Raw genomic sequence first — 12,501 nt, 5'->3', positions numbered from 1 at the left:
CTCACTCGCGTTCTCGTAGTAGTTCTCATAATTCTGAATCAATTAGGCAGCGTGTGGACAATTGATCACTACATCGACGTGCAGAAGACAAAAAACCATCCAAGAAAAACCATACCGATCGATCGGAATCGACCTCGATAGAACGATACGAATTTCTAAGTATATTTCTTTTTATAATATCCCTAACGATTGATTTTCCAAAGCGAAGTTGCAGGGGCGGAGTTGAAATTCCGAACGGTGAGAAATCAGAAGGCTCAAAAGTCCCAAAATCTAGCTGGGATTCGAAATATATAGATATATCGCACTAGCGAGATTTTCGAACTTTTGAGCCTTCTGATTTCTCACCGTTCGGAACTTTAACCCGGCCCCGAAGTTGCATGTTAACTCGACGAAAAAAAAATCGATAAGCACAAATGAAACACTGAAATTACACATTTGGTGAAGAATCATCTCCCGATCGTAATAATAGACTTTCGACCTCCTTTCCCATTCGTCCAATAACTTAAGAATTTCCGGAGTCATTTGTCTCGAAGAAAATAACTAAACGTACCGGACGATTAATCATTTCCCTTGTGCGTCGCAGCCGTCAAAAAAATGATGAAAATATTTGACCGAATATTATTCCTTTCGCCACAAGATTCCAGGCCTTTCATTTCCTTTTTTTGACCTCTTTTGTTCGATCAGCTCGCTGAGAAATATACATCGGAATATCGCATTCGCTGTTTTTGTTGTTTCGTTATTTTTCGGCGCTGACGTTATCAGTTCAGTAGACCGGACGCCGAGTGCTCCACGTCGTTCCCTTCTAGTTCTGCATCTTCTCCGGTTTTCAATCGATGTATAAATCGTCAGACTGCCACATTTAACTTCAATTTTCATTGAAGCTTTGACTCGCAAACAAAAAAAGGAAATAATGGAATCGATGAGTTACCATTTTTCATAGTGCATTTGTACGACGATAAAATGACGACCGCGAGCGCTATGCACGTATCGAACGCTTCAAGTCTCCCCGGTTGATGTTGGCTGCGCATTCTTTTCATAGACGGTCATCACCATTGCGTTGTTAATGCCACTCCTTATGCTATTCGGCTGTAATCGAGAAAGGAAATGCCTTTTTTCGTTCGCGTTTTACATTGCTAAGAATTTCTGTTCAGCTGTTTTTCATGGAGGCGCAAAGCACCGAATCAAATGATCTGTTTGGTTGGCCGCTATTGGATTTCCACGAACACTTTCCAGAATAACGTGAGACGTTCATCCAAAGACGAGCTACTGTTGTCTCATTATCTTTTTTCTTTTTTCTCGTTTATCTTTTCTTTTTAACGTAATTTTTTAAGGAGAAATATTTGCTTGCATCTCCGTCGCTTCCTCTTACGTGGCGACCTCACCTTCTTCTACCGAAAACACAACCAACTCAACTTTCTCAATATGCTAGTTACACCGTTACACACTCAACGTAATAAACTCAATAGATCACTTTCATTTTTGTTTGAAAAACAGTATTTACTCTCCCGAATGCTACTCTACTGGGAATGAATTTACATTGGAAGAGAAAATAATATTTAATCTGCAAGAATATCGAATTTGGTTTTTCAAAATTCTTGAAAAATATTCAATTTACATGATCAACGATTCAACTCCATTTTTATCAGTGAAATCCTCAGTTGGAAGCTCCATTAACTGTACATTTTGTACTCTTATTGCAAATTGCTTAATTGCAAATTGTTAATTGTTTTTTGAAAATAAATTATCGTTTTGTCACTACTTCATACTTCTCTAGTTTGAAAAACAATAAAAATCTTTGTATTAGATGAACGCAGTGAACTTTTGTCTGTTGCTGATCATTCTTATTCTTAATCCACGTAATGAAAAGTAAAAGGTGAATTTAAGCTCACTGTCGAAGGATTAAAAAGTAGTTGCGTCTATTATCGAAGTTTCACTTTCGCGACATTTGGGCGAAGCGCACACTTCTTTTTTATAACATGCTCACCGTCAAATTTCTTGCGTTCGAACGAGCAATGCACACTACAGTTTCTCACGTGATCAAAAAAGTAACCACCAGTCAAAGTGACCGTATTATGATATTGAAAAAATATTGTTTATGAAAAAACCAAAATCGTAGCCGAATGAATAAAATATCTGGTCGCTTGTGCACGATTTTGGGGTCAGGTTTTGTATGAATAAATGAGTGAACAAATCGTCATAACATTTCCACGAGTATCTCAAAGAGCCATGATTTTCTTTCCCAATATGGAAGTCGAAAAAAGAAGGGGCAAAATAGTTTTCAAGGTTCTCTGATTTTGCAGAAAACTGTGTGTCTTTTAGGCTCATTTTCAAAACAAACGACTGCTCGGATGGGCGAAAATCCGACGAAGTTGGAAACAACATTTTCGTCTTGTCTTCCCACCGAGCACGAGCTCTCACATTTTCTCACCTCGAGTGCTACGTTACGTTGTTTCTCGCCGCTGCTGCCGCCCTCACTGCCCACTGGCGTGTCGTGTTCGCAAGGTATAAGTTTCGCAGAAAAATCAACTTTGCTCAGCTCCATGTCGGAGTACATTTGTGCCAGTTGGTCGGTCACCATCGACGGTTGATCCAAATTTCGAAGGATCTTCATATCGGCTTCGAGCACTTCGTTCAATGGCTTTGGCGTTAATTGGTATCGATATATCAATTGATCGGTCATCATCACGTCCTCTTGCCATGGCGGACCTCTGCTCGGCAGATTAAGCTGTTGTTTTCGAATTCGAATTTTCTGTATGCAGATAATAGAAAAAGATTATATTCAAATTCTTTCATTTTTTTTAAAGTAAAAAGATTTAAGATTATCAAAATAAGTACGAAAGAATTTCATGCTCTGTTGGTTTATTAAAAATTTTCATTACTGAAAATTGATTTAAAAAGGGAAAAAAAAAAATTACAACTATGGAAAAGCTTGAAATCGTTACTGAAACAATACTGTAATCGTTTACATCTCGAGGCACCAACGAGGGCCAAATTCCATAATTGAGTTTATCGGATGATTATAAAATCTATAAAAAGTGAAGAATTTCATAAAATATGAACCTGTGGATGGTGAGGGACAATATTTTCACTTCGGTCGTAACTACTCTGGTTACTTTTCGTCAAGAAGCTACTGTAAAAACTTGAATCACTAGAATCCTCGAGGCTCGAGTTAAATTGACTGTTCGTGCTGGTTTCCGGTTTCGTGTTAGGCACAAGACTCGAGCAAAGACCATCGATGCTGATGCAAGATGAGAATTGATCGCCCAAAAAGAGTTGCTGTTTTTTTTTCAGCGAAAAACAAAATGTATGTTCAACGACATTTCGATTATAAATATTTCCATAATTCGTATGGCGAACCATAAAACCCTCAGTCTGTAAATATCCGCTTACTTTTTTCGAAGATTCGGACAATGCCATTGTACTACCGACCTCGCCTTTGATACTCGTGGCGTGCGACGCCGGTCGCTTAATGCTTTTCGACGAATTTTCTTCTTGGGCATTCGCCGAATTAGTTTGCTGTATTTCTCGATTAATTGGCACCGATCCCGGTATCAAAAACGGCCGGTACATCGTCGTTACCGGTGCTGGTGCACAGACCACCGGTGGATAAATTACACCTGCCAATGGTGCTGTGGCGTAAGAAACTATAACAAAAGTATTTTTTTTAATGTGAGAAATACTCATTTGCACATGGTTTATGCGCAAAATCCGATTGTCGATGTTTCTCAGCTGCGTATAATTTGGAAATCGTGATTATTGTCTGCAACAAAAAATCCACATTTTTTTTCATTGATCATATATTTGACTTCTAAATGAGCCTGTAAAAATTGCGAAATTCTATATTTACAACAAGTTGAAGTGCGATATTCTTTGTTTAGAAGCGTTTCATTTAAAAGTCGCTAAAAATATATAGAATTTCGCAATTTTTTTGAGTTTTTATAGGTTCGTATGGAAGGAAAATATATGCGAAAATGAAAAAAAAATGTGGATTTTTTGTTGCAGACAATAATTGTGATCTCCACATCTCCACATTTGTACATTTGTAATTACTTTCTAAAGCAGGACCCCCCTTAAATTGGTCAAAAGAACTGAAACGAAAATATCTCGTAAAGAAATATTTCAACGAGAAAAACCCACAATTTTAATGGAATATGTAAATAACGTCACTAAGATAAAAATTAGTGTACTCGAATCATTAAATTGACACCATTTCAAATAAGTTTTTCGATCAATTATCCGATTCTCATGGAACTTCGTGCAGAACGCGATTCTCAAAAGCAATGTTCATCGATCGAAGAACCGAGGACAAAGCCATCGGGCTCTAAGAAATTGCATGACTCTGTGCGTCGAAAGTACTGAGAATACTGTCAAGGTATGAAGAACGAAATTTATGCAATTACCGTAAGTAACCTGCTGAGGTTGACTATTAGTGGTCGACGGAACAGTTCGTGGTAAGGGAACATAAAACAATGGAACTAAAGACGAAAATTCTGGGCCTCTGGATTCCATGCGCGGTTCATTGCTGCAAAGTGAGACAAAAAAATGTGTAGTCTCTCAAATCAGGGAGCGATTTGGCTATACCCGAATAAAACTGCAGAAAAATTTGTACTTTGAAGCTGCCACGTAAAAATGGGGATGAGACAGTTGTGGTGATGCGGCCCCCGTAGCCGGTGGCCAAACATTGGAGTCTTGAGTCGCTGCGGTTTCTGGTGCGACTTTGTCACCCGCGTGCACTGATGCATTCGTCGCAGCGAGTACAGGAGCTACGGTACCCGTTTTGGCATCCTCATCGCATTTTGGAATCTGTTATTTAACGTACATCCATTTTTTTATTCATACCGTAACGTCTCTGATCTGCTACAATTCCCTTTTCTTTCCCAATCGTAAAGGATGCTCCGACAAAGTCTTGACGATGTTTTGGAGCATGCTTTATAGTGAGAGGAGCTATTGAAGATTGAAAAAGTACCGGAGCGCCCGACACGTTCGAGAATGCATTAGAATCTAGAGATTTTCAGGACAGAGTTGTCGTCGAAGAGAACTGAAACGAAATGGGCTTAGCAAAGAGGTTGGAGCATTGCTTAAGAGCCAAGTCGACTTTGGGATTTGACAAAAAAATATCATTCCGGGGATCATACTGTGGCTCAGTGTATCTCAATTTTGACTTTCGGGAAGTTTCGATTTTGCTGACACTTGAAATATCGGGCCTGCACATGTCCAGGAGCTCCAGGTGCCTCCAGGAACTGATTAATCTTAATGAAGTTTCCGATCATATTTGACGAAGAAAAAATTGCACATTCTACGCCTGCAACACTCAACGTACCTTGCATTGTTCCCCCTCGTGATCATCGATTCTGCGTTTTTTGGTACTGCACGTTTTCGTTTGGTGTTTACTCCGCTTGTTACTTGGCCTGGTTTGGTTATCCTCCGTACCATTATTCTTTGAATCTTTGTCCTCTTTTCTATACTTTAAATTACGTCGCCACTCTTTGTGTTGCTGGATCAGGAGTTTCTCCATTTCCCGGTTATGCTTATTCAACATCGATTCGGTGAGTGTCGGTATTTCCAAATCTCCCGTAGGCATTGGATTGACGCTGCGTGGTTTGTCAACGTCATCGGGGCTGTCGTAACTAGTACGATTATTCGAGCCGCTGCTCAAATTCTCACCGCTCAGTGTCGTGTTTTTCGTGCCTGTGATAAGTTTACTAATCTCGTGTGACATCGTTAAAGTAATGTGATGAATAACCTTATGAAATGGCTTAAAATACGATGTAGACGAGAGAAAATAAGTGGCCGACGAACGACGTGATCATTTTTTGAATTTCCGTAATTCACTCATTGACTGTACCTGGGATTGAGACCGCCGATTATTAATCGAGCAAACCGATCTATCAGTGTTCTTTTAAACTTTTATTATTTCAAAAGCATGCATCCGTGGTAGTAAAAAAGAAAATGATGAGATTAACGGAGAACTGTATATGTAACGCCGTCAGAATTTCAAACATTTTCGTACAAACCTGTTGCGTAAGCCAAGAAGTCTACAACTCGACGAAAAGATGAGCGTAACATTGCTTTACCTCTATAATTGTCACAATCAATCCCAGCGACAGTATAATTTGGCTTCTCGCTGAATGGAAAAAAATTTGCTCGGTCTTTCGAAACGCAAACCCTTTCGAACCGACGATTCGGGAATTCGCGCACAGGATGCTCAAACAGGAGTATTACAAAAGCATAAAACCAGAAAGTGTAAAACTTAAATATTTGGTATGACGCGCGACGAAGCTGAAGAGGAGAAAGAGTACCTAGTAGCAATCCAAGACCTACCAGTCAAGTTCGAGCTCGATTTTCTGACTTCCTTGTTGCTCGGCACACTCAGATTCGTGTTATCTCCATCCCCATAAGTGGCGCTAACGAGAAGTTTGCTATCGAAATATCTCGTTATTTTCTCATTGTAATTGAGCTGACCGTAACTCGGTGGAGTCTCGGTTGACGATTTGCTATCGCAGTACCTATCATGAGGTGATATTGCGCCCAGTATGGCGCTGTCGTGTTCCTGCAACAAGGGATTTCGTGATCCCTTCAGAAGTATATTGTAGCAATTTAGGATATAAATAAAATTATTCAGCCCCGAAAGTTTTTTATTTCTCGTTGTACCAGTATTTTTAAATCTTTTATTCAATTATTGCATTTTGTTTTTCCTAAGCAGTGCATCAGTTAGAGAGCTTAGCGAGGTCATTGCTCGTCGTTTTATCACCAGCAGGGTTAATCTACTTCCGGTATGCAGTTTACGCCACGCCATTATTTATTCTCTCTATTTCAACTAAAGAATTACGGACTTTCCGTGCTTTCTTTCCATCGAAAATTATTCGATCGAGTCTCAATTCTTGTATCAGTTGAAGAAGCAAATACTCTTTCAATACTCTTGTTAAATATGCCCTTTCAATTTTTTTTTCCAACCTCCAAATTTTCCTCTTTCGCTAATCCGCATACCCTCGCTATTTTCAAAACCTTGTAAGTGATGATTTTTTCTTCTCTTTTTCGTCCAGCGTTCGCGGTAGAGCGACCATTTTTTTGAGTATTTTATCAAACGCCGAGCACGATTAACGATTAATGATCAATAAAGGATCGATGAAAATTCATATAATGAAACATGTCGATATTTCGAATTGATAAAACGAACGATAGAATTCCTTTGAACTCCTATAATTCCTTTGCAATATATAAAATATCTCTGAAGATCGTATCCACGAAAGGTGAAAGATGAGCGATGAAATAATTTGTTTTTCTCTTTTTTTCTTTTCAAAGTAATAATATTCTACTAAATTGCCTTCAGTACCGCTCTATCGTTCGAGATATAATTTAAGCATATTTCCACAATACGTTGTCCTTTGCGTTTAAATGTCGATCATTCATTCGACTCTTATGTTAAATATTTTTTAAAAACATACATTTATCGTAACGAGTTATCCTCCCACACGTCACACTCTAGATCGCGGAGTGTCTTACTGCGGAACTTCGATCGAAATCGTTTAACTCAATATCGAGAGTGCGGATAGACAAACAAATAAACTTCCGGTGGCTCACAAATATTGCAATAATTTTCTTATTTTTCATATGTCACAGGTGCTGGTTATATTGACCAAAAGAAATAATTTAAAAATGACTTACCGACGAGTTGCCTACAAGGTTTTGAATTTGCCGCTGTATATCCACTAGCGGCTCTAAATTACTTTACGCTCTTTTTTTTTCTTCTTACGACCACTGTTCCCTCCGCACACAAGTCCATGATTTACCCCTGTTACGTAGGTGCGTGCTAGACCCACCAGATATATTTTCTTTCGCTACAGGGCTTTATTAATCACGACTTATCATAGGCACTTATACAAGACTGTAGAAAGCGCCCCTTTCTCTGCCTCCCACTCCCTCTCTCTCTCTCTCTCTCTCTTTCTCTCTCACTCAAGCATTATCTCTATCTCTCTGTCTCCCTTTTTTTGCTGAAGCAAGCCCTATATGCGTTAGAGATATCTTTCATTATCTTACCCAATCGGTAATGGAAACCAGAAAGCTGCAAAGGTTTACTTCATTATTATTATTTTGGTAATCTTTACTCACCGTTTTCCCTCTTATTAATTTTCTGAAAATTCTTCTCGTTAAACCCGGATTTGATGGAATATATGAGTGTTTATGGATTGGGGTAGTGTGCAAGAGAATCGACTTTTTAATTATCTTGAAATTGCAAATAAGATCATTAGTATTTAATGAAAAGGTAATTATCCAAAGATTGGGGTGTCGATGTGACAAATGAAGGAGCATCTCTCGTCAGCAGGCAGAATAACTGCCAGCTCGATCGATCGTGATAATCGTCACGTTGAATGCTCGATCGTACGAATGTGACTGGGCACGATTGCTTTTAAGGATGCTTATAGACACACGCATACGTACACTCGTTACGACGGTTACGAAAAATCGACGTTTTTTTCTCAAAATCGTAGGTTATTATGACTGGAAGCTTCATGAAAAAATCATTCTTCCAAAATTTGAGCCTCCTCAACATTTTTTGGAGCTATAGTACCGATGACCTTACAATTGTTTCTTCTAATTTTAGCAAATATCATTTTGTTAGGTTATCAGAATTTCAGGAGAATAAGTTTTTCAATAAATGCTCACATAGCAACCTGTGAAAATGATGAATCACTTTTCATATCGCGATATTCAGGTGAAATGAAAAATAAAGCTAGACTAGTCGCTGTCGGAACCTCCAATTTTTAATCCACGACGCTCAAATCTTCAGAGAACTACCTTTTCATGAAGTATCGACATAATTACTTCTGACTTTGGTTAAAGAAGAGATCCATTTCAATAGTGACGGATCATTAAAACCGATGAAAAAACAGTCACAGTGTCATATCTCGTTGAATCCAATGCCTTGTACTCTGTTGTAAGCTCAATTGTAACGTACACACGCAATTGCAAAAAGCCGATACAATATTTCCTTATTTTTCATCTTTGAGGGTTTCAACTTACTGCTACGTCAGTCCAATCGAATGATTATATGGAACTGATTATACCGAGTCCGAATTCAAGATTCCAAACACTTTCTGTCACTTTTCTAACGAGCATGGCTAACGAATATGGCTATAGCTATAATTTTTTGAAATTCAATTTCATTCTTATTGAAGTGGAAGTGAGAATATGTTAGTCGTAGCCAAAAATAAAAATAGACAAAGTCGTGAAAAACTTTCGTCACCTATAAATTTAGACGCGATTGTATTGACCCTAACGAGGGTCGTATAAATGCTCAGTTTTAACGAAAATCGCCTTCCCTCGCCCCTTCCTTCCTGCTTTACCACTCAATGGTTAGAACAAGAAAATAAGGATACCAACATTCTGCAATTTCAAATCTCGTTTTCGTACATAACGACTGAACTATGTTTTTTTCACAATGAAGCCAGTTTATAGGTACAATCAATGCAGCTGGATAACTCACGAATTGAAATAAACAATCTTTCAAGCTCGAAACCACTCGATTTTTCGTGTCTCCCACGCGAAAGTCGATGCTCATTTACATATAAATTGAAATTAGATATGTGAATTTTTTGAATTTTTCAAGTCTCACGAAATGGAACCTTCGACACCGATCAATTATGCAAAATGGTTTCCGAGTAAAAAAGTGTTTATTCCGAAATGGTGAAATGAGTCGAATGAAGCACGAGTCTTATTCAGAACCGTTAAAATGAAGCGTTCATCAGAAGCATGCTTACGTGCGTGCAAAGCTTTAAGGACATCAATGGTTTATGAAAGGGATTAAAATCCCACACCGTTCTTCTTACACATAAAAACATTGAGGAAAATTGTAAGTAGCCAATTTGGTGAAATGGATTTTGAACAGCAACATTTTACGTTTTGTTCCAAAAAAAAACTGAAGCAAGCAAAAATCGTTTGGCTCATTGAAAAAATTGTTTTCCACCGGAAATTATTGGCACAAACCGACAATTTCGAGTGAAGAAAATACTGCGTTCAACTTATTGAAGTAAACGCTTTAAATTCAAGCGAATCTTTCCTCAATGTAAAAAGCGGTTTGATATTTTTTGTGATAGTATGCGTGAACTGAGTTACGATAATGCAAAATAAGAATATTCGATTCTTTTCGTTTTTGTTTTTGTTTTTTTGTTTTTTTTTTTTCGTCAGTACTAAAACGAAGCTGATAATCACCAAAAAGCTCTTGTGGTCAGTTGCGAAATGCTCCTTGGAGACTGGCGCCGGAGGCTTGACCTCCCGCAGCAGGTTCTCCACGAACGTGTCAAGATTTTTAGAACTAGAAGTAATCTCGTAGGCTCCGTCGTCTTCCATTCTTTCGATTTTCTGCGTCATCGTGGATGTATTTTAAACAAAAGAGAAGAGAAAAAAGACAGGCTCGTATGAAAAGAAGTATTTTTTCACGTTGATGCACCTGCCGAAGATCGATGTCAAGTTACTTTCTTATTTCACTTTACGCGATTAACAATCTCTCCACTCGGTTGTGTGACAAATCATACCTGTTTTTCATTCGAGTCAATCATTCCTTTCGCGGAATATTGTATTATGTTTTTAGTTTTTCATTTTCTCTTAATTGACTGCGTTTTCGCATCGATCGAAGAAACATTTTGGGGGTAATGTAAATCGTAGCTGATTGCGTATTACCTCATTGAGAACAGCTTGTATTTCGCTCTGTATGATCTTCGATTCTTTGAATATTTCTTCGCTTATATTTTCCAGCGAGCTGATTTTTCGAGGATCCGGCGCAGCTTGAAAAACGTTCGGATTCTTTGGTCCACGGAGTACTCTGTGATGACCTACGACAAATTCTAGTTTTTCACTCCAGGGATTGAAAAATGCCGACCACTCGGTCTCCAATACAACGTAATCGCTGTTTTGTGTTGCGAATCTGTATGGTTTTGAGCGAAATGGCAATCCGTCCATTTTAACAACCTGTTTGTCAAAAATAGAGCATTTAAAAATGATCCTGTTCGCCGATATTATCTGCACAGCCTCGCTATATACACGCTAAACGTTATCTTTTTCACTAGCAAGAACTGAAAAATAAGAAGAAGACTCGTCTCATTTTTCACGTCTGATATTGTTAGTGCGGCGATAACGTTTGCATTCCTAAACGCCATTGATATCTATAATTCGTTCGGTTTATACCCTCGTTCGCTCCCTCAACGTTATCGTCGGATCTCAACTTTGGTTGGACCACGCAACGGTACAGAATTTTGAATATCGATTTATCGGGGTTCATACACAAAAAGCAATTAACCATTTATTCGTTCACCGTATAATCGTGTAACAAGCAAATCGAGACTACGTGAAACGCCTTTATTAAATGCCATGCCGCCAAAAATTAGTCTCATTAGCCGATAAATAAGTTTTTTTTGTTCCCTCTCTGAAAGCAAAATACAAAGTTGAAATAAAGTGATATAAGAGTGGAGTTATTATGCTCACGGTCTCGTAGACTTCTTTGAGGTACGGCAGATCATCAGGATGATAAAAGTCGAACACCGAACGACCTATCATTTCGTGTGGCATATAACCAAAGTATTGCACCACGTCGACTTCGACGTTTATCAGGATGCAGTTGGAATCGTGCCGAGTTGAAAATATCGTCGATATTATCATCTCTTCGGGGGCTAAATTACATAAATGGATATATTAAATGAAAAATAAACGATTCCAATAAAATCATCCATTTAGGTATATCTCTCCTGAATTTAATATCATTCGCAATTAACACATTTTTTCAGTCCGTTATATATTATCGAATCTAAAGGTGTTAAATAAGTTCGGCCGTTCTATGAATAGTCAAGTTAGCAAGTATTTTGTGTTGATTTTATTAAAGTCTGAATTATTAATAAAATTAATAAACACTTACACTGAGAATATTTTTATCACAAAAGTGTGTAATAAAGTGCTTGAAAAATATCATAAAAGATAAAATTTATGCTTCAACTTGATTAGTTTTTTTTTTATTGTGCGAATAAAAGTTTACATCGGTGTAATGACACCGAGAAAACAGAATGATCAATTCATTAAAAAAAAAAGCGAAGCTACTAGATGAATGAGAGCACGTGAGTCAGTCTCAAAAATAAATTTGGTGAAATTCCCACGATTCCCGACTTTGCCCGAAATTCAATCAGCTGTTACCGGGAGTCTAACGAAAGCGGATTGTTTTTTCATCTTTTCTTTCTTAAAAGCCCTGTAAGGTAATGTTTTTTTAAAAAAAAGAAACGGAATCTGTGGAAAAAAGTGGATCTTCACCGGATGTTATAGAACGGCCGAGCTACTTTTAAGATAATTAATTTAACGAAAACAAGTTTATTCGTTAATTGAAAAAAGCTGAAAAGAATAGAAATATTTTCAGCTATTTTTGAAATCTCAAAAACTGTCACATTTTTATTGTGATTAATTTTTTCGTGTGAGGATTTCCATCGTTCTTCAAAAGAATCAAGTCTTCCTGTGCATTCGAAA

The 12,501-nt window shown here is 37.9% G+C and overlaps 1 protein-coding gene across 6 annotated transcripts in view; it reads right to left on the bottom strand.

Annotated features, from left to right (window-relative positions):
- Positions 1 to 256: 256 nt before the first annotated feature.
- The window catches only part of per (period), a 35,845-nt gene continuing 23,600 nt past the window's right edge, over positions 257 to 12,501 (bottom strand). For 3 of the 6 annotated variants that reach the window (XM_043433262.1, XM_043433263.1, XM_043433265.1), the window contains 10 exons: positions 11,479 to 11,663; positions 10,678 to 10,965; positions 10,210 to 10,359; positions 6,322 to 6,574; positions 5,321 to 5,688; positions 4,610 to 4,803; positions 4,401 to 4,522; positions 3,391 to 3,644; positions 3,061 to 3,276; positions 1,573 to 2,749 (listed from right to left, as the gene is read on the bottom strand). In XM_043433262.1, coding sequence (XP_043289197.1) covers positions 2,279 to 2,749; positions 3,061 to 3,276; positions 3,391 to 3,644; positions 4,401 to 4,522; positions 4,610 to 4,803; positions 5,321 to 5,688; positions 6,322 to 6,574; positions 10,210 to 10,359; positions 10,678 to 10,965; positions 11,479 to 11,663 — 2,501 coding nt within the window. In that variant the 3' untranslated portion in view covers positions 1,573 to 2,278. Of the gene's footprint in view, positions 864 to 924; positions 1,087 to 1,572; positions 2,750 to 3,060; positions 3,277 to 3,390; positions 3,645 to 4,400; positions 4,523 to 4,609; positions 4,804 to 5,320; positions 5,689 to 6,321; positions 6,575 to 10,209; positions 10,360 to 10,677; positions 10,966 to 11,478; positions 11,664 to 12,501 lie in introns of those variants that run through there. The other 3 variants (XR_006262801.1, XR_006262800.1, XM_043433264.1) reach the window with 3 other exon arrangements.

The sequence above is a fragment of the Venturia canescens genome, chromosome 1 (genome assembly GCF_019457755.1).
Source record: "Venturia canescens isolate UGA chromosome 1, ASM1945775v1, whole genome shotgun sequence".
Lineage (NCBI taxonomy): Eukaryota > Metazoa > Arthropoda > Insecta > Hymenoptera > Ichneumonidae > Venturia > Venturia canescens.
Note: the sequence above shows the minus strand (reverse complement) of the source record. Positions and strands in the feature narration are given on the sequence as shown.